Source organism: Colletotrichum spaethianum (genome assembly GCF_022836535.1).
Source record: "Colletotrichum spaethianum MAFF 239500 DNA, contig28, whole genome shotgun sequence".
Taxonomy (NCBI): Eukaryota; Fungi; Ascomycota; class Sordariomycetes; order Glomerellales; family Glomerellaceae; genus Colletotrichum; species Colletotrichum spaethianum.
In genome coordinates, this window is record NW_026054798.1 from 153,641 (window position 1) to 175,272 (window position 21,632).

The 21,632-nt window shown below is 55.3% G+C and overlaps 7 protein-coding genes across 7 annotated transcripts; 4 read left to right on the plus strand and 3 right to left on the minus strand.

The window, feature by feature from the left end:
• Window positions 1-1,567: 1,567 nt before the first annotated feature.
• On the plus strand, window positions 1,568-2,278 carry ColSpa_09378 (uncharacterized protein; the record flags this gene model as incomplete). The annotated part of the gene is made up of 1 exon (XM_049275590.1): window positions 1,568-2,278. One exon carries the CDS (start codon window positions 1,568-1,570, stop codon window positions 2,276-2,278), a length of 711 nt encoding a protein of 236 aa, XP_049131547.1.
• An 8-nt stretch (window positions 2,279-2,286) lies between these two features.
• Window positions 2,287-3,834, plus strand: ColSpa_09379 (homeobox-leucine zipper protein HDG5; the record flags this gene model as incomplete). Its single annotated transcript, XM_049275591.1, has 4 exons — window positions 2,287-2,435; window positions 2,497-3,194; window positions 3,246-3,526; window positions 3,604-3,834. The coding sequence occupies 4 exons, from the start codon at window positions 2,287-2,289 to the stop codon at window positions 3,832-3,834; spliced, it is 1,359 nt and encodes a 452-aa protein (XP_049131548.1).
• Window positions 3,835-7,399: 3,565 nt separating this feature from the next.
• On the plus strand, window positions 7,400-7,579 carry ColSpa_09380 (uncharacterized protein; the record flags this gene model as incomplete). Its single annotated transcript, XM_049275592.1, has 1 exon — window positions 7,400-7,579. The coding sequence occupies one exon, from the start codon at window positions 7,400-7,402 to the stop codon at window positions 7,577-7,579; it is 180 nt and encodes a 59-aa protein (XP_049131549.1).
• Window positions 7,580-8,810: 1,231 nt separating this feature from the next.
• On the plus strand, window positions 8,811-9,896 carry ColSpa_09381 (5'-methylthioadenosine/S-adenosylhomocysteine nucleosidase; the record flags this gene model as incomplete). The annotated part of the gene is made up of 1 exon (XM_049275593.1): window positions 8,811-9,896. One exon carries the CDS (start codon window positions 8,811-8,813, stop codon window positions 9,894-9,896), a length of 1,086 nt encoding a protein of 361 aa, XP_049131550.1.
• A 3,960-nt stretch (window positions 9,897-13,856) lies between these two features.
• On the minus strand, window positions 13,857-14,414 carry ColSpa_09382 (putative transporter; the record flags this gene model as incomplete). The annotated part of the gene is made up of 1 exon (XM_049275594.1): window positions 13,857-14,414. The coding sequence occupies one exon, from the start codon at window positions 14,412-14,414 to the stop codon at window positions 13,857-13,859; it is 558 nt and encodes a 185-aa protein (XP_049131551.1).
• A 35-nt stretch (window positions 14,415-14,449) lies between these two features.
• Window positions 14,450-16,048, minus strand: ColSpa_09383 (putative transporter; the record flags this gene model as incomplete). The annotated part of the gene is made up of 4 exons (XM_049275595.1): window positions 14,450-14,775; window positions 14,833-15,320; window positions 15,376-15,612; window positions 15,795-16,048. 4 exons carry the CDS (start codon window positions 16,046-16,048, stop codon window positions 14,450-14,452), a joined length of 1,305 nt encoding a protein of 434 aa, XP_049131552.1.
• A 2,772-nt stretch (window positions 16,049-18,820) lies between these two features.
• Window positions 18,821-21,566, minus strand: ColSpa_09384 (mitochondrial respiratory chain complexes assembly protein YTA12; the record flags this gene model as incomplete). The annotated part of the gene is made up of 2 exons (XM_049275596.1): window positions 18,821-19,629; window positions 19,682-21,566. The coding sequence occupies 2 exons, from the start codon at window positions 21,564-21,566 to the stop codon at window positions 18,821-18,823; spliced, it is 2,694 nt and encodes an 897-aa protein (XP_049131553.1).
• Between the last annotated feature and the right edge of the window lie 66 nt (window positions 21,567-21,632).

Below are 21,632 nucleotides of genomic sequence, written 5' to 3' on the forward strand. Positions count from 1 at the left end.
GAAATCTATCGTCTTAATCTGGAAGCTTTCCACTCACGGGCCAGGTCGCGCCATGTCAAGCTGGATGGCCTGGTTCCAGTGTCATCATCGCGCGGCATTAGCCATTCAGCCGAGCATCTTAACGCCATGGGCATGTGTGGTATAGTTTCTATCATCGTCCGTCCGTCCGTCTGTCACTCTCACGCTGAACAGCCCCCCGGGCTTTGCCTAGGGTTTTTCTCGTTCCCTTTGGAACCGGGAGGAGACGTTGGTGGACAGAAATATCACCACCCTTACCTGATGTACACACGCACAGATGCGTATGTGGCTCAGCAGAGCATCTTGCAACGACACAATGGATGCTGGCCCCCCCCGACTGTTCCTGTCTATCCCTCCCCCTACCCTTCCCCCGTCAACCCATATCCACATCTAACAATCCGCACCCATGTCCACGCCCGGGGCCTGGGACCTGGGGGCCTGCCAGCAGCAGCGGCGGCGGCGGCGAGGAGGAGCAAGCTCGACACCATGGCATGCCTACCCGCCTGGCATGGCATGGCATGGCACATGAGCTGGTGCTGCGGCTTTTCTCTTGAGTCGGCGAGCCTTAAACCATGCATCGGGTCCCCTTTGAAGCTGTCTTCTCCACTGCGCCTGTACAGAGTACCGCCGTACCCCCCCTCGTCCTCCTCGACACCATCAGTCAGGTACCGGGCTCCTCGACCCAAGTTGGGTGAGCCGTTGTCCCCATCGTGGCCGCAGCTGCCCGTGCTGGCCCTCCTCCAAGAGTCCTGTCCGGATCCAGCCTCGACATTTCTCCGTGTGGATGGCTGTACCCTTCGGTATTAATTCCACCTCTGCCATACTAAGAAGCAAGGGTTTCCCAACCGTGCTGCCTTATTGCAACCGCGGGTATCCTTCAGACTTGCCATACACGACGGGCCCTGTCAGTTCCAGGCCCAGTAACGCCTCCCAGTCGATCGACCCCGCCATACTAATCAGTCGGCACACCCTCAAATTTATACAATATATGATCGATCCTACCTCGTGGGACCTGGGGTAGCCAAGTCCTCTTTCCCTTTTTCATCAGCTTCTCTTCCTTTTCCCAAATCGACTTGACGCATCAACACATCACCCTACACCTCTCTCTCTCTTTTGATTAAGTTGCTTAAGATCTGTCTCGGCCCCAACTTAAGGCCAGAGACCTAGACCTTACGACCTCAATCTAAGCTAGCCTTTGCCTTGCTTTCCATCAATCATTCCGAATCATCAACCTCGAGTGCCGTATATTGTCACTATCGGTTGCCCTTGTCCTATACTCTCGGTTCATCCAGACCACGACCAACATCACGACTAGCTTCTCCAAGAGATACTGGAGCTTTCTTGGATCAGCCTACCGTCCTGTGATGCGCCGTTGTCTCCTCTGAATCCGGACATCACCACTCCCTTCGACAACGACACTCCTTCCCCAAACACACCCGTCTGTCCTAGGTCCAGCTATTCCAGGATCTCCTAGAGACCCAAGCCGTCTCTGAATCCGTACGGAACAAGACAAATATACCAAAAAACCGAAACCCCATCACCATTCCCAATGCTTGCTACCAGGCAGTTTGATACCCCCGAGCAGAGCCACTGGTCATATAGCAAGTTTGAGACTCCCCTTCACAAGCCACCTACCACACCTCCACGCATGTCGAACCAGTTCGAAACCACCTTGCCGACGCCTCCCGAGTGGCAGGGACAGCAGTACTCTTATCTCTCCGGCTCTGAGAATAACGTCTTCTCCCAGGCGTACGGAGCTGGTAATGAGACTTCGGAAGCCTCGCAACCTCGCACTACAGCCGGCACACCAACACAAGCAGAGATCCAAACCAAGCAGGAGCCCAACACCGGCTTGAGCAGCCGTGGAACAGCAGACCCCCTCGGCCTCCGCCAAGTAAAGCAGCCTACCCCGGAGGACGAGCCTGAGGACAGGCAGCGACAGCAGCAACAAGAACAGCGACAGGCATCGCAATCCTCAAACAAGTACACAGAGATGGCACCTCAGGAGAGGGCGGCCTCGACAGAGATGCAAGGCCAGACGATGACCCCAACGGAGCAAGAGGCCGAGACGGCCGCGGCTCACATGGATAACGACGAGGCGAACCTGAGCAAAGAGGAGGACGACGACATGCTGGACGATGATGATATGCTTGACGACGGCGAGGGCACACCCCAGACTGCTGCTGAGCGCACGGCGGCACGGAGGAAGATGAAGCGATTCCGGTTGGTGAACCATGAAGAGAACCTCACGGAAACCTGACCGCTAACATGGAAGACAGTCTCACGCACCAGCAGACACGGTTCTTGATGAGCGAGTTCGCCAAGCAACCGCACCCCGATGCTGCCCACAGAGAGCGTCTGTCTAGGGAGATTCCTGGTTTGAGCCCCCGCCAAGTCCAAGTCTGGTTCCAGAACCGGTGAGTCTTGGTCGTAGCTTATCCGAGAGACAACCAGAAACTAATTCATGACCCCATCCAGCCGCGCCAAGATTAAGCGTCTCACAGCTGACGACCGGGACCGCATGATCAAGATGCGCGCTGTCCCTGACGACTTTGACAACGTCCAGGCACTTCACTCCCCCTACGGAGCCGTCCACGGCCTCAACACCCCTCTGTCATCGCCCATGAACTTTGGAACGCAGTCGTACGCCGACCACATGATCCGACCCCTGATGGTCGACGTCCGAAGGGCGGAGGGTGGAGATGACCACATGTCGTCGGCCGGTCTGAGCCCCGGCTTTGGAAGCATTGGCTTCACCCCGCCAGGAAACATGAGCAGCCCCGACATCTTGTCTCCCATGACGCCCAACTCGACCGGCGACCACCGCTATGGATACGGCAGCCATCTCTCACCCATGGGCCCCGGCCCCCGGACTTCCAACCCCTTTGCGCGACAGGGTGCCCTCGAGAACTCCATGTCCATGCACCGTGGCCAGCCGAGCCGACCTCTCCAGCCCCTTCAGCTGAGGGAAACCATGTCCCGATCCCGATCGGACATCCAGTCTCCTCTCCGCTCCAGCATGTCCTGGAAGGGCGATGCCATTGACTACAACACGTACCACCACGGCGCCGGTGGAAGCCCGCAGCTCAGCGGAAGACAACAATCAGTCTACCAGCCCGAGCATATGAACGGCCCATCGAGCAGTGGTCTCCCCTACGAGTCGGGCTCATACTCCAGTAGGTCCCATCGTCTCTTGCCGCCGCTACCTGACGCTAACAATCACATAGACACCACCAGCTCGCCTCCGGGCATGAACTACTCGAGCTTCCCTCAGGGTCCGCCATCCCGCCTCCGTAGCCGTGCCTCGTCCGGCACTCTCGGCCTCGACCTTCGCAACCAGTACCGTTCTGTCGGCTCAGTGCCGCCTCCCAGCCACGGATCCGCCCCGCGTAGCGCCTCGGCCCAGTTCGCCACCACTTCCGCCTACACCTCCAGCTTCCCCTCGGCCCCGCTCACGGCGCCTGTCGACTTCTCCCTGCCGCGCACCCCTGGAGCCCGACCCGGCGGCGTTCATGACTACTCGATGCCTCAGATGAGCGCGCCGATTGCCGCACCCCACGACTTCTCGCAGGCCTTCCACGCCAGCATGAGCTCTTCCAACACGAGGACCCCATGCGCGACACTTTCGGCGGCGGCGGAGGACCCATGTCCTCGCACCACGAGAGCCAGTCGGCCAGCAGCAGCGAGTACCAACAGCAGCAGCGCGCAGATGACTACAGCCGCGACTTTGCCGCCCTCAAGAGGGAGAGAAGCTACTCGGGCGGAGCGCCGGTCGGACCCGCACCCGGAACCGCGGCATACGGAAGCACGGCATAAGTTTTGAAAAAAGAGAGAGAAAAAAGCTGCAAAAATTATACCAAAAAAAAAAAAATCCCTACAAGACCATATTTGGAAAGGATGGTCAAAAGATACCCTGGAGCAAAGCAAGGAAAGGAAGGGAGATGACATTGGGGAAGGCAGGCCTTGTTTTTTTTTGGGAAGGGGACGGGACATTTGATTTTTCTTGTTTTAGAATGGGCGAGCGCGCTGCTCAACGACACGACTCTTTTGCGGCTGTTTTTCATGTTGTTATTCTTCTTGTCATGTGCTGACGACACTGGCTTTCACATCCTGTCTTTTTCTCTTCGAAAACATGCACATACTTTTCGGATTACTTCCCTCCCAATACATATAGGGATTTCTTCTTCCACTCTTGCGCTCTCTCTCTCTCTCTCTCTCGGTGCACAAACGGCCTGGTTCTCGGTTGTCTCTTGTTCAGATAATACCCCCACAAACGTATGACTTTTTGAATTGACTACTTGATTGGTATGAGAGTCTTCAGACCCAGTATTGGTGCACACATGTCCATCTTTGCATGCCCTCGCCTTCGGTACATCACGTCGAACCAGGGAACCAGAGCTCACTGTTGACATTGTCACGGGTTCCCGGAGCGGGTCTGACTATGCTCTTGGTGCGGTGTTGAAGCCAGGGAACATGGCGGAAAGGGCGGCGACTGGGCAACACCGCAGGGAAAGCGGCAGAAAAGCAAATATCCGAGACGGCGCAAGCCAGGGCGGCTTGCACCCTTGGTTTCGTTAGGCACCACCCATGCGCCATGCCATCCCCATGCCATGTAGCCCGCGTCGCTTATGCAAGTTGGTTCGCGGGCGGCGATTCTTTAACCCAACTGGAACCGCACACCCTTCAGAAACCCGGCGGCGCGAACTATCGCGAGCACGGAGTGCCCCGCGCTACTGGCCCCCATGGGTTCAACGAGTTATGGTTTTTTTATTGTGATTTTCTCCGAGTCACGGGTAACTTCAGCCGAGTGACAATTTGAAACGACGGTTTTGGAGGAGGGGGGGCACGGCGCCCACCTCCGCCGAACCCCCCCGCGTGGCCTCCCGGGTATGCAGACGTCGAAAAGGAGCGGGGGGCGGCCCGGCCGAAAGCGCGCCATGTCCTGGGACGTGGTTGGCCCCCTTCCCATCCGCTTGCCATTCCCCTTTTCCCTTCCCTTAACTTTCGCCGGGCTTCTTCTGAGCGGACGTGGCCCGGGGAATCTTGGAACCCGGGCGAGATGAAGGGAAAGGGACCTCGACTTTTGTTTGCCCCGTCGCAGAAGTCCCGCCTATTTCAACTTTGCTCGACCCGGTTTCAGCGGGCAATGCCGTGATCTCGCGCTCGCCCGACTGCTGCTACTGCTAACTGCTGCTGCTGCTGACCGCAGTGCCGGGCCAGTGGTGCCAAGCCGTTGAGGCCTCCTCCCTCCATGGGGTGGGTTTACTCGATGAGGAGCGGGCATGTTTTGGGTTGGTTTCCGCCATCCTGCGACATTGAGGCTATTTCTTCCACGCCGGTAATGTCGACGATGTTACAGAAGCGGTGCGACGCCGGATCTACTTTGGATAGGCAAAAGGCACCGGCAGCAGCAACGAACCAGCCGGAATGTCGTCGGCCTGCTGGGCTCACTCAGGTAATGAGGCGTTGGGGTTGACGAGATGGCATGTTCTGTCCCGTGGGCTGATGGCCCTTGTCGACGTGACTGGCGGCTACCGAGAATCCATCACCGCCGGCCGTGGCACTTTTGCATGTTGCAGTCCTGTGTAGCACCGTCTTCCGCCTGAATGGAGGGGGATCGGTTCCTGAGGGGAAAGGTAATCTTCCTGACAGACAGGTCCCCGGTACATCGCGCCTGCTGGCGCTGGTGGCAGTTGGCTTGCATATCGGTGGAACGGGGACTCAGCGTGATGCTACTCGGCCAGACGTGATGAGACGAGATGACGGGTCCCGTCGGTTGGGATCAACCAGCCGCAGGGACAACTTAGCAAGCCACTGGTCGAGAACGGATGCCACCTCCCCGCTCCTGCTCGACTGGATCGCCCCCTCGAGCATGCGATGCTAGCTCTGCGGTGCCACCTCTGGGAGACGCCCGCGTTGTACAGATCCGCGTCCTCCAGATCGGCCATAAGCCACGACGTCCAGTAACCATACCGCGTGTCCCTGGAGACCTCAGACATCAGCGTAGCATTGCCACGCAGGAATGCCGAGCTAGCCCGGTACACAGAGACGCGATATTCACGGAGGGATATGCCTTCGACGACGGTCCGGACAAGGCCGCGAGACTTCATGTGACGGTGGCCCAAGGTCTCTCGGCTGTGCGCATCTAGACCAAGCAGGCAAAAGAGACAATCTGTGGCAGCCACGGTAGTTCACGCTACAGAAACTCCGCGTCACACCGTGGAACCGAACGGGGATGCGAAGGCCAAAAAGAAAAGACTTCGCCCGCGTCTCCTGTCTCGGCTAACACCCATCCAACGTTTTACGCGGACCCGTACTCTGTGCAAAGCACCTGAACATCGTAGCCGTCCCCGCGTAAAGCGACTGCATCAGATGTTACACGGTGGTTGAGAACTTGGACGGTGTGACGCCGTCCCGACTTTTACTCCAGCCCGGGAGATGGATAAATCATGGGGAGCGTGGTATCGAGCTTAAGCACCAAAGTTCCCGAAGAACCATTCATATAACCTTGTGTCACCCATGGAACCATGGTAGCATGCGTTGGGACCCCCGGATTATCCTACCTGAGGGGGATTGACCTGCTGTCATCCACGAAAGTCGGCCGGATCAGCGAGCCAACCCAACCCAACATAAGGCAACTGCGGACGCATGGTTACTGTCGGCATCGGGGGGTGAGGTGGGCGGACAAGCTTACCGAAGTGCCACGGAAAAGGCCTGGTGGAGGGAAAGACATGCATGAGGGCACGGCTGGAGCGAGGACCATGCTCATGACAGCTAAGGGGGCTTGGCTCGTACGGGGGCTGGGCCAAGGCTACTAGTTCCCGCAACGTCAGATCGGGCGAGTGTTGTTCGTGGGTGACGCTTGGCTCAATGCGTCTGTCCGGAGGCAGACGGCCGACGGCATAGACGGCCGGCGTGATAGGTGGAGTCGGACGTTAAGGACACCAGCCTCAATGCTTCCCCAGGTCCGGGGAGCATCGTCCTGTATGATGCGGGGTATGCAGGTAAGGGAATATTGCAACTGTAAATGTCGGTCTGGGGCCTTTTGTTGGGCCTTGGGATGGATGAAGGTCCCGTGGTGATGGACGAGACCAAAACCAGCACGCCCTGCAGGAAGACGGCCCTGTCGCGGAGGACGGTGCCGAGAAGCCTGGCGGGAGCAGCAGCGCAGACACCCTCCGGATTCAAGTCATCAACAGGGTTGGATTCGGGTCGAACCAATGGCGGAACCTGTCCTGTGTTGCAAGCTCCCGCTGACGGAGGGGGCGTAGGGCGTACAGAGAGGAATTAGACCGGGGTGAGAACCGGTCAGAGCACGAAGTTGGTTCTCGTATCGTATGTCGAGTGGGAAAAGTTCGGCTCTTGATTATTTCTCTCCGAGATGGAACCCTTGGCTGCGTCGAACTCAGCCCGTGACGGCACGGCGACGCTTGATCTGGTAAAAGATGGACCTGATTTGCTCTCCGCGGGGGACGAGGACATGGGCAGGCATAATCAGCTGCGCGTCGGCGGCAACTGCGATGAAGTGCGGTGCATGATTGTGGATATTCCCCGGCCATGACCGGCTAGATTTGGTTGCAATCCGGGACTGCTGTGAGGTTTTTTACCAGCTGAAGTGTATGAAGTACGAAAAGGGTTGAAGACGGGAGTTGGGAAGGGGGGAGTGAAAGACGGGTGGTGGTGCGCACTGACCACCGCCGCATCCTTAATTCCAACGTCTCAACGACTCCGCTCCAAAGACGGGTCGACAGTCTTCTCTTCCTGCAATCAACGACACCTCCGATGTGCCATTGGCATTGCGCTACGGCTAAGCGTAAATCCTAGTATTTAAAGAAGGCCCTTCATAATCCCCAACAATACGAAAAAGCAACAAGAATGCCCCTTTCCGTTTTGTACAAACGACCAATCATAAACACCCAGCTTTCCTAAACGGGCTGGCGGGACTAGTTGGGCCGAGTATTGGCATGCTTAACCTGCTATACTGTAGTAATTGATATAGGCGCCCGCTTCTTGAACATCGGAATTGCCTAGCAAGTAGCTGGGAGAGCAAGCTGAAGGTAGCTCTTCTCATGAAGATGCGGTTAGACCATACAAAAGCAGGCACCTACTCTGCGCTTTTACCTGGTTTACTGTCAGCCTTTTTTAGTAATAGCGTCTCTACACCTTCTGCCAAAACCGACTCAGGATAAACACATTTGCCTCTTGAATAGCTTGAGTGCGTGTCTACTTAGTTGTCGCCCTCTGGCCTGGGCATGAGCATTGGCGGTCCCTGCTGTGGGATACTTTGACGGATCGGAAAAGACTTTATAGTTGATCACCTACTTCGGACCCAAGTTTAGCTCTCACACCTTATCATTGGCTGTGGAGCCATTACGCTCCAACAAGAATCAATCAACTACAGCATGATGCCTTACTCATTTCCATATATTATCGTTTAGTCATGGCCACGGCCTTAATTGAGAGATGCACTCGAACTCACGGGGAAAAAAGAAGAAAAAGGCAATCATGGACAAGTGTACTGTGCAGCCTGGGATTGCCGCAGCCAGCATTCTGGAACGATGTATCAAACAATCAATGATAATGACCTGCGTGCAGAAGTGCTCCACCATCATGACTGACAGGCAGAAAGACATTGGTGCGGCACGGCTGACGAGATGAACCAATCGGCTTCCCCAACGTAACGCCAGCCTGATTCTGACACATCCCGACGTTGAGCTCAGAGCGCCTGAATTAAATGTAGACATCCACCAAACAAATCTTCGCTTAACGGCACGTATCATCCCCGATCTGTCATGACTGGCCGCACGCGAGCTCGCCAGCGCGAGGACTTCCAGATCGCAGTTATATGCGCGCTACCCCTCGAATACGATGCCGTCGCCTTCGCTTTCGATGAGATATGGGAAGATGACAAAGGTCAGCCGGGAAGCGCACAGGGAGACGGCAACGTGTACACGACCGGCCGGATCGGAAGGCACAACGTCGTTCTGCTTCTCCTCCCTGGCATGGGCAAGGCTCACGCAGCAAGCGCAGCGGCCAGGCTTCAGTCACGCTACACCGGAATCAAGCTGGCCATCTTGGCTGGCATTTGTGGTGGAGTACCCAGCCCCGGGACCGATAACGAGCTCCTGCTCGGGGATGTGGTCATTAGCAAGAGCGTTTTGCAGTACGACCTGGGCCGGAAGTATCCTGATAGGTTCGAACCGAAAGATACTGTCGAAGAAAGCCTAGGGAGGCCTAGTAGGGAAGTCCGTTCTCTTGTTGCGACTTTCCAGACGCATCATGGCCGCACTCGCCTACAGCATCGAGCCAGCCAAGTCCTAGAGCAAGTTCAGCAAAGGGCAAGTGATGTGCACCGAAACCTGTACAAACGTCCTGTTGCAACAGAGGACCGCCTCTTCGAGCCAGGCTATCTCCATAGACACCGCGACTCGAGCCTGTGTGGCTGTAGCTTGTCGGGTGCATGTGAGGGGGCACTTGCCGCTTCGTGCGAGGAACTTCATTGCGACTTCTCGCGTCTTGTACCCAGGGACCGTCTCGAGGCGCAGAAAACGCAGGAAGCAGGAAATGCCACGGCAACACAAGAGCTTCGCGTTCTGATTGGACGCGTGGGATCAGCCGACACCGTAATGAAGGCCGGGCTAGATCGCGACAGGATCGCTAGAGAGCACGGGCTTGTCGCCTTCGAGATGGAGGGAGCCGGCGTATGGGACGAAGTTCCGTGTATCGTTGTGAAAGCAGTCTGCGACTACGCGGACAGCCACAAGAACAAAAAATGGCAGCATTTTGCCGCAGCAACAGCGGCTTCGACAACGAAAGCACTCCTCGAACAATACACGCAACTCGACACGCCAAAAGCTCCTCATACATGGTGTAGGTAGCCTTCCCAGTTATATGGCCTTCACTGACGAACAGACTTAGTCCTCGTTCCGTATGGCGAAAATCCGGATTTTATTGAGCGAATCGGAGTACTTGATCAAATCAAAGGCTTCTTTGGACATGAACAGTACCAAGATCAGCTTACTAAACCGAGGTCGAGAGTTGCTCTTTATGGCCTTGGCGGTATTGGGTACTGTGAGCTGCCACTTGTGATTCTGGCATTGTCTGACCTCGTGCAGGAAAACGCAGATTGCTCTCGCTTATGTGTTCTGGCTGCAAGATGCGCGCCCGGATCTATCAGTGTTTTGGGTCCACGCAAGCAATGCAGACCGGTTTCGCCAATCTTATTCTTATATTGCCCAAGAATGTGGCGTCCCGGGCATGATGATCCTAAAGCTGATGTGCTAACGCTTCTGAGAACTTGGCTTGAGAGACCGGATTGTGGCCGGTGGCTTATGGTCATTGATAACGCTGATGATACGCACCTTTTCTTCCCGCCACCTTCTGAGAGTGGCAGCGCCAACACACATCAACTGGCTAACCTAAAAGTTGGCCTTGGCCGCTACATTCCCGAGTGTAGCCACGGGTCAGTTCTCATTACTACAAGGAATAAGCAGGTAGCATCAAGGATTGTGCGAGGGAAATCACTTATTGAAGTGGAAGAGATGATTGAGGGTGAGACGAATCAGCTCATACACAGAATACTGGATGACGAGATTTCTGCTGAGGAAATATCGATCCTCTCCTCTCGCCTTGAGCATCTACCGCTAGCTCTCGCGCAGGCCGCTGCGTTCATGCAAGAGAACAGCATCTCGGTTCCCAGGTACCTCCAAATTCTGGAGGAAAGCGAAGCCGGGTTAGTGAATCAGCTGAGCGAACCGTTCGAAGCAGTAGGCAGGGATTCAGAAACACCACACGCACTCACAGCTACGTGGATCATCTCCTTCAATCAGATCCAGCAACAGGAAGCCCTTGCCAGCGACATCTTGTCCTTCATCAGTCTCCTAGACCGCCAAGGAATTCCCGAGAAGTTCATAATGGAATTCTGCAACAAGAACAGTTCAGGACAACGTATCAGCACAGCCAAAGTGACAAAAGCTTTAGGCACTCTCAAGGCGTTCTCCTTTATATCGGAGGCAAAGGACAACACAGTCGACATGCACCGGCTGGTGCAGCTAGTCACTCGAAAATGGCTCGAAATTTACGGCAGACTAGCTGGGTATGTTGAACAGGCTCTCGAGGTTTTGTCTGATGTATATCCGTATTGCAAATACGAAAGTCAACATATTTGTCGGGATTACCTTCCACACGCGAACGCCCTACTTCGGATCAAGGCAACTAGTTCAAAGGATAGCGACATCTCGAGGGCACATCTTTTGTACCACATTGCTGGCTATTTCATTTATCTTGGCCAATGGAAAGTCGCTGAGCAGAGTATAGCACAATTTCTAAAGCTGCGAAAAGAAAGGCTGGGGGAGAGCACCCCTTGACGCTCGTTAGTATAGCCGACTTGACGTCAGCTTTTGTGGGTCAGGGTAGGGGGGGCGAGGCAGAAGAGCTGAATGTGCGGGTTATGGAGATGAGAAAGAGTGTACTAGGAGAAGAGTATTGTGCTACGTTAGGCGGTTTGATCGGCCTCGCGACAATTTATAAACATCAAGGCAGACGGGAAAAGGCAGAAGAGCTAGAGGTACAGGTGATAGAGATACAGAAGAGGGTACTAGGAGAAGAGCATCCTGATACGCTAGGCAGTAGAGCTAACTTGGCGTTAACGTATAGAACTCAGGGTAGGTGGGGAGAGGCAGAAGAGCTAGGGGTACAGGTGATGGAGATACAGAAGAGGGTACTAGGAAAAGAGCATCCTGATACGCTACGCAGTATAGCTAACTTGGCGTTCACGTATGTACATCAGGGTAGGTGGGGAGAGGCAGAAGAGCTAGGGGTACAGGTGATGGAGATACAGAAGAGGGTACTAGGAAAAGAGCATCCTGATACGCTACGCAGTATAGCTAACTTGGCGTTCACGTATGTACATCAGGGTAGGTGGGGAGAGGCAGAAGAGCTAGGGGTACAGGTGATGGAGATACAGAAGAGGGTACTAGGAAAAGAGCATCCTGATACGCTACGTAGTATAGCCAGCTTAGCGTTAACGTATGGAAATCAGGGCAGGTTAAAAGAGGCAGAAGAGCTAGGGGTACAGGTGATGGAGATACAGAAGAGGGTACTAGGAGAAGAGCACCCTTTTACGCTACATAGTATAGCTAACTTAGCGGTAACGTATAGAAATCAGGGCAGATGGGAAGAGGCAGAAGAGCTAGGGGTACAGGTGATGGAGATACAGAAGAGGGTACTAGGAGAAGAGCATCCTGATACGTTGAGCAGTATGGCCAACCTAGCATACACCTGGAAATGCCAAGAACGATGGGACGACGCGGTTAGGTTAATGCAGAACTGCGCACACCACAGGCAGCAGCGCCTCGGTGCGGACCATCCGGATACAAAGTTTTCCATCTCAGCCCTCTCAAGATGGAAAGAGGAGTTGGAAGGAATTCGGTCAGAGTCTCACAGCCTTTCTTCCATAGAAGAGACTCAGTAATAGGATAATAATACATGTGCATCCTCTCTAAATGTGACCGAAAATGGGGTTAATAGGCATTTTCAGATTATGAGCCAGAGCGATCTCCATGAGAATTGAATCATGACTTGACGAGAAATCAAATAGACATCGTTATGTGCCAACTGCTGTTTACGACTGACCAGATTCTGTGAAGGCTGCGACTCGGCGGTGCGGTCAAGTTTCAGTTCCTTGTTTGCCTTGAGCCAAGCCTTCGTTACATGGAAGGATACAAAAGCCTCGGTTTGGGGATGGGGACTGCACTGCAGATACGTTCTCCGGAGACCTAGCCCCGAGTCTTGATCATGGGTCGCCTAGATAATAGAGCTACCCTCGATACCAACCATTGTCTATCGGTTTGGCAGGACAAGTGTAGAAGATGAGCATGAAAATGGGGAGACGATAGAATAACGATGTTAAGTAAGCTGTTCCTAGCTTCCAGAACGCGGGAATAGACTGCGGACCTTACATCTTGTCAGAATGAAGGGTTCGGATCAGAGGTACCCAGGTGGTGACAGCCTTGGGAACCTAGATAGGTTCAACAACACATATCGTTAACTCTACAGTTTAAGGCTTAAGCTTTCTCGGGAGACACGAAAGACCGTACCATTTCTTCTCGGCAGTATCTATGGGTAGACATACATACAGCAAACAATACACAGATGATCATTATCACCAAATTAACACATTACTCGCTGCTTTTCGAGTGGATTGTGCTGGTCAGAAAATGGGGGATGCCCTGCTTTTAGCTATTAACTGACTGCTAATCAGAAGTGGGAGAGCTGACAGCGGCCAAATGGTGACAGAGAATATCTGTAGTAATACTTGCGAGATCGTCTTAACGAACATCTCAACAAGGTAAGGTTGTGTAGAAGCTTTTGGCCTAATGATAGCCATACATTGATAGGGCAGCCAGCCCAGAATCAAGTGGCTCGAAAGATACCGCTGTCGAATACGAAGCCCCCCGGCTTAATCAGAGAAGGACTCTGTAGGCGCTTCAAGCATTAAGTCTCTGCATAACTGTGCAGTTTGTATGTATAACGAGCGAACACCGATTTCGAATGCTACATCACCCATATTCGATTTGTCAATTCAGTGAGTGAACAATCGGGGCGTGATTTTGTGCTTTTGGCCCGGAAATTCGAACAGCCAGTCAACTAGGTATGTTTGATTCCCTGAACGTGATACTTCTCGACGCTGAAAATCATTTGGCACCTGCTGCTTCAAAAGTGCTTGAAGCCAACCTAGACGGTTATGTATTTCTAAGATGTTATCTATTTACATATTATGTCCTCTACTCAATGGTATGTGTATGTGTTCACCAACATTGGGCCTCTCTCCAGCATCATCAGTCAGCTGTGGCAGCGTGGCCACCCCTTCTTGTAGTCTGGTTCACACTCTCCACACTCCGAGATTGCCCCAGCTCCGCCACATCTTCTCGACTCCTCCCCGGCGCAGCAGCCGACGCAAGGACGCCCTCACTATTACGCGGTTCCAGCCTGCTGGCGTGGGTTTCCCCATAGCTGTACCCAGACACCTGCGTGTCGTCCGAGTCCTCGCCCATGTCCCCTGCGCCGTACGCCCCGCCAATGCCCTCCATGGTGAAAGGCGATGCCGTGGGCTCGTCAAGCGCGTTCAGCTCCTCGGGCGAGAACCACCGCGGCAGCAGCCAGGCGCGGATGGGGATGAGAAGCATGATGAACACGGGGAAGCCGACCGCCGCGACAGTCTGGGTGATGGCGAACGTGGCGCCGAACCCGATGAGCTCGACGGCGACGAACTCCCAGATGGCGCGGCGGCGGCGGATCTGCTTCAAGGGGTGCCCCGGCGGGGTCAGGTTCTTGTCGCGCAGGAGGAAGAGGATCTTGAGCGTGATGCCGTTGCCCTCGAGCGCCTGGACGCCCATGACGAAGAAGAGGCCGGCCAGCACGCCGTGGGGGATCAGGTGCAGGACGACGAGGAGGGGCCCGTCATGGTGCCGAGCGTGAGAAGGCCCTGGGCCAGGTTCGAGACTCGTTGCTCAACGACGTGGGAGGCCTTGATCACGTAGCTGCCCTTGAACTCACCCTTCTCGTCCATTTCGGCGTAAGACTTTTTGACCGTCAGGGATTCCGTGTGGAACGGGGCCTGAGGGATGAGGCCGTTGGGGAAAGGCAGGCCCAGGATGCCGGCAACACCGGTCGTCAGGCCGAGCAGGAAAAGGTCCCAGTGGAACCCGGCTGGCTTTTTCAAGGGGAACTCGGTTCCCTGTGCAATGAGAGAAGAGACTGCTCTCGCGTCAGTCATATCCTAATATGGTTAAAGGTGGGAATGGGGACTCGTACCATTGTGGTCAAACCAAAACAGGATGGTCAACAAAATGGCAAATGGAATGGCCAGAAAGACGTCTCCGACATTGATGTTCCAAAAGTCAACAAGCCAGCTCCTGTCGGCTGTCGGCATGAAGGCAATGCCGGTCGGGAGCACCTCCAGATGGACGGGCTTCATCCTGCCAATATGGACGAAGCCGGTGAAGAAGATGAGAGTGAGAGGCGTACCATAGTCTTTGAGGAAGGTGCGCACGTGGTGGTGAAACAGACCGCTGCCGCCGAGACCGGCGCAGGCGTAGGCGACCATGAAGACGAGCAGCGAGGCGACGATGGAGAGGTAGAAGGGTTCGGCGTCGCCCAGCCTCTCGAGCACCTGGATGCCCTTTTGGAGGTAGATGAAGGCGACGTAGAAGCCGAAGATGTCGCAGGGGAAGCGCGTCACGTAGCGTAGCCAGTTGCACGAGTTGGTGATGGCCAAGATCCAGTGGAATACCAGGGACCATCTAGAGTCATTGTGAGTCGACACCTCATTAAGGGGGCTGGGGGGCTGGCACTTACAGCCCGATCCAGCACATAAAGGCAAGGTAGTTGATGCCCGTTGGCTTAATGATATCGTACACGGTATAGTTGAAGACGGTGATGGGGCCGGTGACGCCGACAATGACCAGGGGCTGGCACGCCAGCAGCGAGAAGACCACGGCGCCGAGGACGGAGGCCAGTAGGACCTCGTTGACGCCGTACGTTGAGCCCGTACTCGTGAACATGTCGAGGGAGAAGGCTAAAGCGGGTAGAATGCTGCAAGTTGGGTATGTTAGTCTTCCACATTTGCTTGTGGTCGCGACTTATATAGGGGCAACGAGCGACAATGATTGAACCAGAAAGGCGCAGGCCAATAGAGGCAGCAGGCTAGGAGCAGATGGAGAAGTGATCTCTATCCAAGGGGGCAACGAAGAAAACAACACAAAACCACTACGTACTTTGCAAAATACATGTAGACCGTTGCCGGCACCACACGATAGTCCCAGGCGTCGATCCAATCGCTCATGTAAAAGGGGGCCCGGCGGCGAATGTCGTTGACCATGCCGCGGAACAGCTTCACCTTCCACCAGCCGGCACCGCGGGCGCTGCTCCTGTGGCCGTTGCCGTTGACGTCGGCCCGGGTGGCGTTCTGGCTGCCTGGTGAAGGGCGGCGCGCCGGTAAGACCGACTTTTCGTCAGGGCTGGGAGCCATATTTGTCGAACCGAGAGTCGTTCAAGCGAAGTAGGGTATTAGTATCCAAGCCGTTGCCCTACTGTTGCTATACCTCGTCAACCGCAAGAAGACGAAAGCTTTCGTGGAGGCGATGTTTTCGTAGAGCGGCAAAAATGAATGCGCAATAACTGAACACAGCAAGACAACAAAACAAGAAAAAAACTTCAACGATACGCGAGTAAAGCCAAGTGTACGATCATGTCGACAAGAAATGTCCTATTATCGAAACAATCGGCGGGCGACTCTGTTGATAATGTGCGAAAGTAAACTCCTCCTTGGCTCCTGGCTCGCCCCCAAAGAGGCGGGATGTGGTTGTGTTTAAAAGCTGTAAGTCGAGTTCTTGATCGGCCACAAGGTCCCTCTCAATGACGGAAAGAAAGGCACGTTCAAGACCGACTCTGGAAAGTCGACGGGGATGGTTGTGTGGGTATCGGAGGACCGCAGGAGGAATGAAGTGCAATGAGAAAGGTAAAAATGGCAGGGAACGGCGCAACTCGACAGGGGGTTTTCGACGCAATGCTCAATCGAGATTGGCTCGTAAGAGGGCAAGAAATCAAAGACCCGGCCCCGCCTTGGAAGCACTCTCTTGCGCTCCACTACAGAAACCGTTTAATCTTGAGACGTGTAAATCGCAAAAGGCGGGAGGTTATCCGAGTCCAAGAGTCGCATCACACGAGGGCATGCCGGAGAACGCAGGCATGACGGAAGATGGTAGTGTTCCCCTAAATGATCTCCCGTCGTTGGTCGCCTCCCGCTTCGCTACCGTCACCGCCTCGAGTCAGCAGCCCGCTGATGCAAAGAGTCGCCACGTGCATCTTGTTACCTCCAACACTGTTGGAGATAGTTTCCTAACTACTACCCACCCGGCACACCCCGGTCTTGTCATCATGGAATTCTGGAATCTTGGGAAAGCGGACGGATTCATTGGCCGAGAGCGGCAAAATTCTGCTTGGGCAGAGAGAAGTGAACTTTCGGTCGCAAGCCTTTGACGATCTCAACAAGGCCTTAAATGTCTCACTGTGGTTCGACTTTGGCGAACACGATTCGATGCCAAGAGAGCTGCCCATCGATTCTGTTCTTCGGTAGCATCCTTGGGCTGCGACGGACTCTCAAACTTCAGATGGACGAATGACATGTACAGCGGCAACCTGTCTGCTAGTGGAGTTAGTCAGCACCACCGCTCTAGCTCTGGCTCGCGTCCCCCGTGCTCGGTGCTGCTCAATATTTACTGTGTAAACCACGTCAAGCATCCCGGGGATAGGGTGTAGGAGGACTGACGTATTGGCTGATGGGACCACGCTAGCGAAGCGTCGGGCGCATCCTCAGGTGAGATGTATTGGCGGAGAAAAGAAGACTTCAGGTTGTAGGCCTGGGTCTTCAACTTGGCGTCCAGAGACAGTAATTGACCGATCTTCTGTACTCTGCTTATTCGCAGCCTTCACTTATACCTTAATCTCTCACCTACGTAGTCGATAGAAAGCCGTCTTAAACGTCATTACAATTTACATGAACAGCCGAAAGTCTACCACTTAGTCCGAGGCATCAAGGACGGCCATGGGGTTGGAGGTCATTAGACATACTCAATTGCCATATATCAGACCAGATTGTCAGCTCTTTTCGAACCGACTGAAGCAACCGGCCGCCGGCGACGCTAATTACTCAATTGGAAAAATCCAGACACATGGGGTAGCGAGAACTCCCCGATCTGGTCAGCTCTCAAGTCTTCAAAACGGCAGTTTAGTAGGCCATTTGGTAGCGGCAAAGCCATTGACGAGCTTGTATGGCTTCACTATTGTGAGGCTCTCATGGCTGAGGGCAAACGAGGTTTGGTGAGATGAGGTGAAGGGAAGCTAGCGAGATGGGTCAACGAACTCTTTGTTGTACCCAGCACCGCTAATGCGTGGCGCCTCATTGCGATACCAAGCCAGATTCATCACCGTTACGTAGCGCATCGCCGCTCGCCACTTGTCATCAGTTTGACTTCAGCTTCGACACAGATATGGAGACTTTGGTGTTGCTTTGGTGCTCAACATCGTCTAACTATCAAGACGGCCTTCGCAGCTTCACGGTCTCACCTTTGATTATCATTTCAAATTGGTACTCGCTTGAGCTTGCAGTCAAACGCACAACAGCGGCCAAAGCAAGCCTCAGACAAGCCTATCTTATGTGCACGATCTTTCAGTCCAGTCCCAGAATCAGCAATCGTCTCTTTACTGAGGCAGTATCGTCCTTGGCCGCGCCGTTCGTAAGTCCTCCGTGAAGTCCTCAACCGCATCAAAAACACTAGACCAGTCGCGGCCTAAACACACCCCGCGTCAACATCCGCCAAGGACCCCCAGACCATGCCACTTCCCACAACAAGTCAATCATCACAGCACACATGACCGCAGTACCGACACCGTAGTCCCATCGTCTTTGATCCCTCTGCAGGGCGATTCGGTATTTTTCGAGAGAGTCAAGCTAGAGTGTATCTACAGTCCTACAAGTACATATTCAAGTCCCGTTCTACTCCGGCCGCCGATGGTGATGCCTCTACTAGTAACACAGCCGCCATGAAAGCAGAGTTGAGAGCCTTTGTTTTTTTGGTGGAAAAAGGAAAGTGAAAATTACAATTGCCGGCGCTGGTCCGGGTCTTGTTGTTTGTGGAAAGCGATCCTCCCATGTGATAACCTCATGCAAGGGGAGAATCCAAAATAAACGTTCCTATCAACATGTTCGGCCCGCGCGCCACACCTCCTCTCATCCACGGTCTCATCTCCTTGGCGCATCGTCGAGGCTCTTGAATGTTGGCGTAGGGGGAACGGGGGGGTTCTCTGGAGGGTTGTCGATCTCCTCGGCGGGGAACGGCGGCGGCGCGCTCTTCTGGCCCTGGCCGCCAAAGTACTTCTCAAACTCCTGGTTGTCGCCAAAGGGCCGGGGTCCGAGCAGGCGGACCAGGTCGTCGCGCGTCAACATCTCCTTCTTGAGGAGCTCCTCCGCCACGATGCCGACCTCGGCCTTCTTCTCCGTCAGCAGGTCTTTGCACTGCTTGTACGCCTCCTCCACGATCCTGTGCACCTCGGCGTCGATGGCCTGCGCCGTGGCCTCGGCGAAGGGCTTCTGCAGGGTGTTCGGGTCGTCGTCGAAATGCAGGGGGCCGACCTTCTCCGACATACCCCACTGGGTCACCATCTTGCGCGCCATGTGAGTGACCTTGCGGAAGTCGTCGCTGGCGCCCGTCGTGACGGTGGGGAAGTGGAGCTCCTCGGAAATACGTCCACCCAGCGTCATGGCCATGCGGTCCATCAGCTGCTGGACGGTCATGAGGTAGGCGTCTCCCTGGGGCAGGTACTGGGCGTAACCCAGTGCACCCTGTCCGCGGGGAATGATGGAGACCTTGAGAAGAGGGTCGGCGTTCTTGAGGAACCAACCGCAGATGGCGTGGCCGGCCTCGTGGTAGGCAACCGTCTTCTTCTCCTCGGGGTTGAGAACGAGAGACTTGCGCTCGAGACCTCCAATGACACGCTCAATGGCCTGCTCGAAGTGGATCATCTCCACAGACTCGGCGTTGGCACGGGCGGCTGCGAGGGGTTAGCACGTTGTCCCGTAACGAGAGAATTCGACAAAACTTACCAACCAGGGCAGCCTCGTTGACGGCGTTGGCGATATCGGCACCGGAGAAGCCGGGGGTAAGCGTAGCCAGACGGCCAGTGAGGTGGTCCATGTCTTCCTTGGTGACGACCTTGGCCAGGTGCACCTTGAAGATGTCCTGGCGTCCCTTCATCGTCGGGCGGTCGATAAAGATGTGTCTGTCGAAACGGCCGGGGCGCATCAGGGCCTTGTCGAGGATGTCGGCTCTGTTGGTGCCCGCGAGCACCACCACCTGCTCCTGGGTGTTGAAACCGTCCATCTCGGTGAGGATCTGGTTCAGGGTAGCCTCACGCTCGTCGTTGCCGCCCATGCGGTTACCCTCCTGTCTCGACCGACCAATGGCGTCAATCTCGTCAATGAAGATAATGCAAGGTGCGTTCTTGCGTGCCGTCGCGAACAGGTCGCGGACTCTGGAAGGACCAACACCGACGAACATCTCAACGAACTCGGAACCGCTGACGCTGAAGAAGGGCACGCCGGACTCGCCGGCAGTGGCCTTGGCAAGCAGCGTCTTACCAGTTCCGGGAGGTCCAGCCAGGATAGCACCGCGGGGGATCTTGGCGCCTAACCTCTCGAAGCGCTCGGGGGTCTTCAAGAAGCTGACGAACTCCATAATCTCCGTCTTGGCCTCGTCCATGCCGGCAACGTCGCTGAACTTGACCTTGATTGCCGTCTCGTGGTTGAATCTCTTGGCCTTGCTCTTGCCGAACCCGAACATCTGGTTACCTCCGCGGCCACCCATTTGTTTCGTCGTGTAGTACAAGAGACCGACCAGGAGGAGAGTAGGACCAAAGGCGTAGACCAAGGGCATGATGCCGCCCTCGCTGGCGTAGCTGACAGGGATGCGCTCTGACGTCGGGATGCCGAGCTCGGCCTGAGCCTCCTCGAGCTGCTTCTCGAACATCTCCACCGAGCCGATGGAGAAGTAGTACTGGACGTTGGGGTTGATGCCTTCGTTTCCGCCGTAGACCGACTGCACACCCTCGCGGTTCAGCTCAACACGGACGCGGCCGGGGTTCTTGATGACCACGAGCTTGTTGACCAGACCCTTGTCCAAGAAGTTCCTCCGCAGCTCCTGCCATGTAATCTCCTTCTCCTGGCCAAAGATCATCGACTCAAAGAACGGCAGAACGACGATCCAGACGATGGCGGCCACAACCAGGTCGCCGGTGCTGAGCATGCCAAAGATCCATCTCTTGCCGCCGGGCCCGGTGGGTCCGCCCTCGCTGTTCTCCTGGTTATTGCGTCCCTCCTTCTGCTCCTTGCCCTGCTGCGAGTCCTTGGCGCCATCCTGCTTTTCCTTGCCCTCCTGCTCCTCGCGCATCAGCACGGTCGATTCGTACTCGGAGAACCTCTTTGCGACCTGCGTCGAGACGCGGAGGATCTTGGCAATGTCGGTAACCGTCATCTTCAGCTTGCGCTCCTTCAGCGTCGCCAGGAGGTCCCGCAGCTCCTTGGGAGCTCCGAGCAGCTTCATCTCCTCCACGCTCTTGATAAAAAAGTCTTTCTGGAACTTGGGTAGCCTGTCGTTCTCGGCCATCTTGAGCAGCATGCCGAGCTCCTCCTCGTTGAGGTACACCCACCCTTCGGGCAGTGGCCAGTCCTTCCGTATTTGCTCCTCCTTGGACAGCTGGGGCTTGGCCGGGTCCTGCTCCTCCTCGGGCTTCTTCTTCTCGTTGGGGTCCTTTTCATTCTTCGGGGGCTGGGGCCCGTTGGTCGAGTAGAACCGCGATCGATAGCAAGCTAGCGGAGCTTGCGGGCCGAGTCGTGCTATTCTCGACGGCTGGAATCGCATTCGTGTGATGGGCTGCTGCGCGAGCCTTACAGCTCGCGCGAGCTGCGCCGACTGGCGTAGGAACCTCGCCATTGTGTTGTGTGCGTCGTGGGGTGACGAGGCGGGACGACCGGTGCCGAGTAGGAGTAGTATTCACCG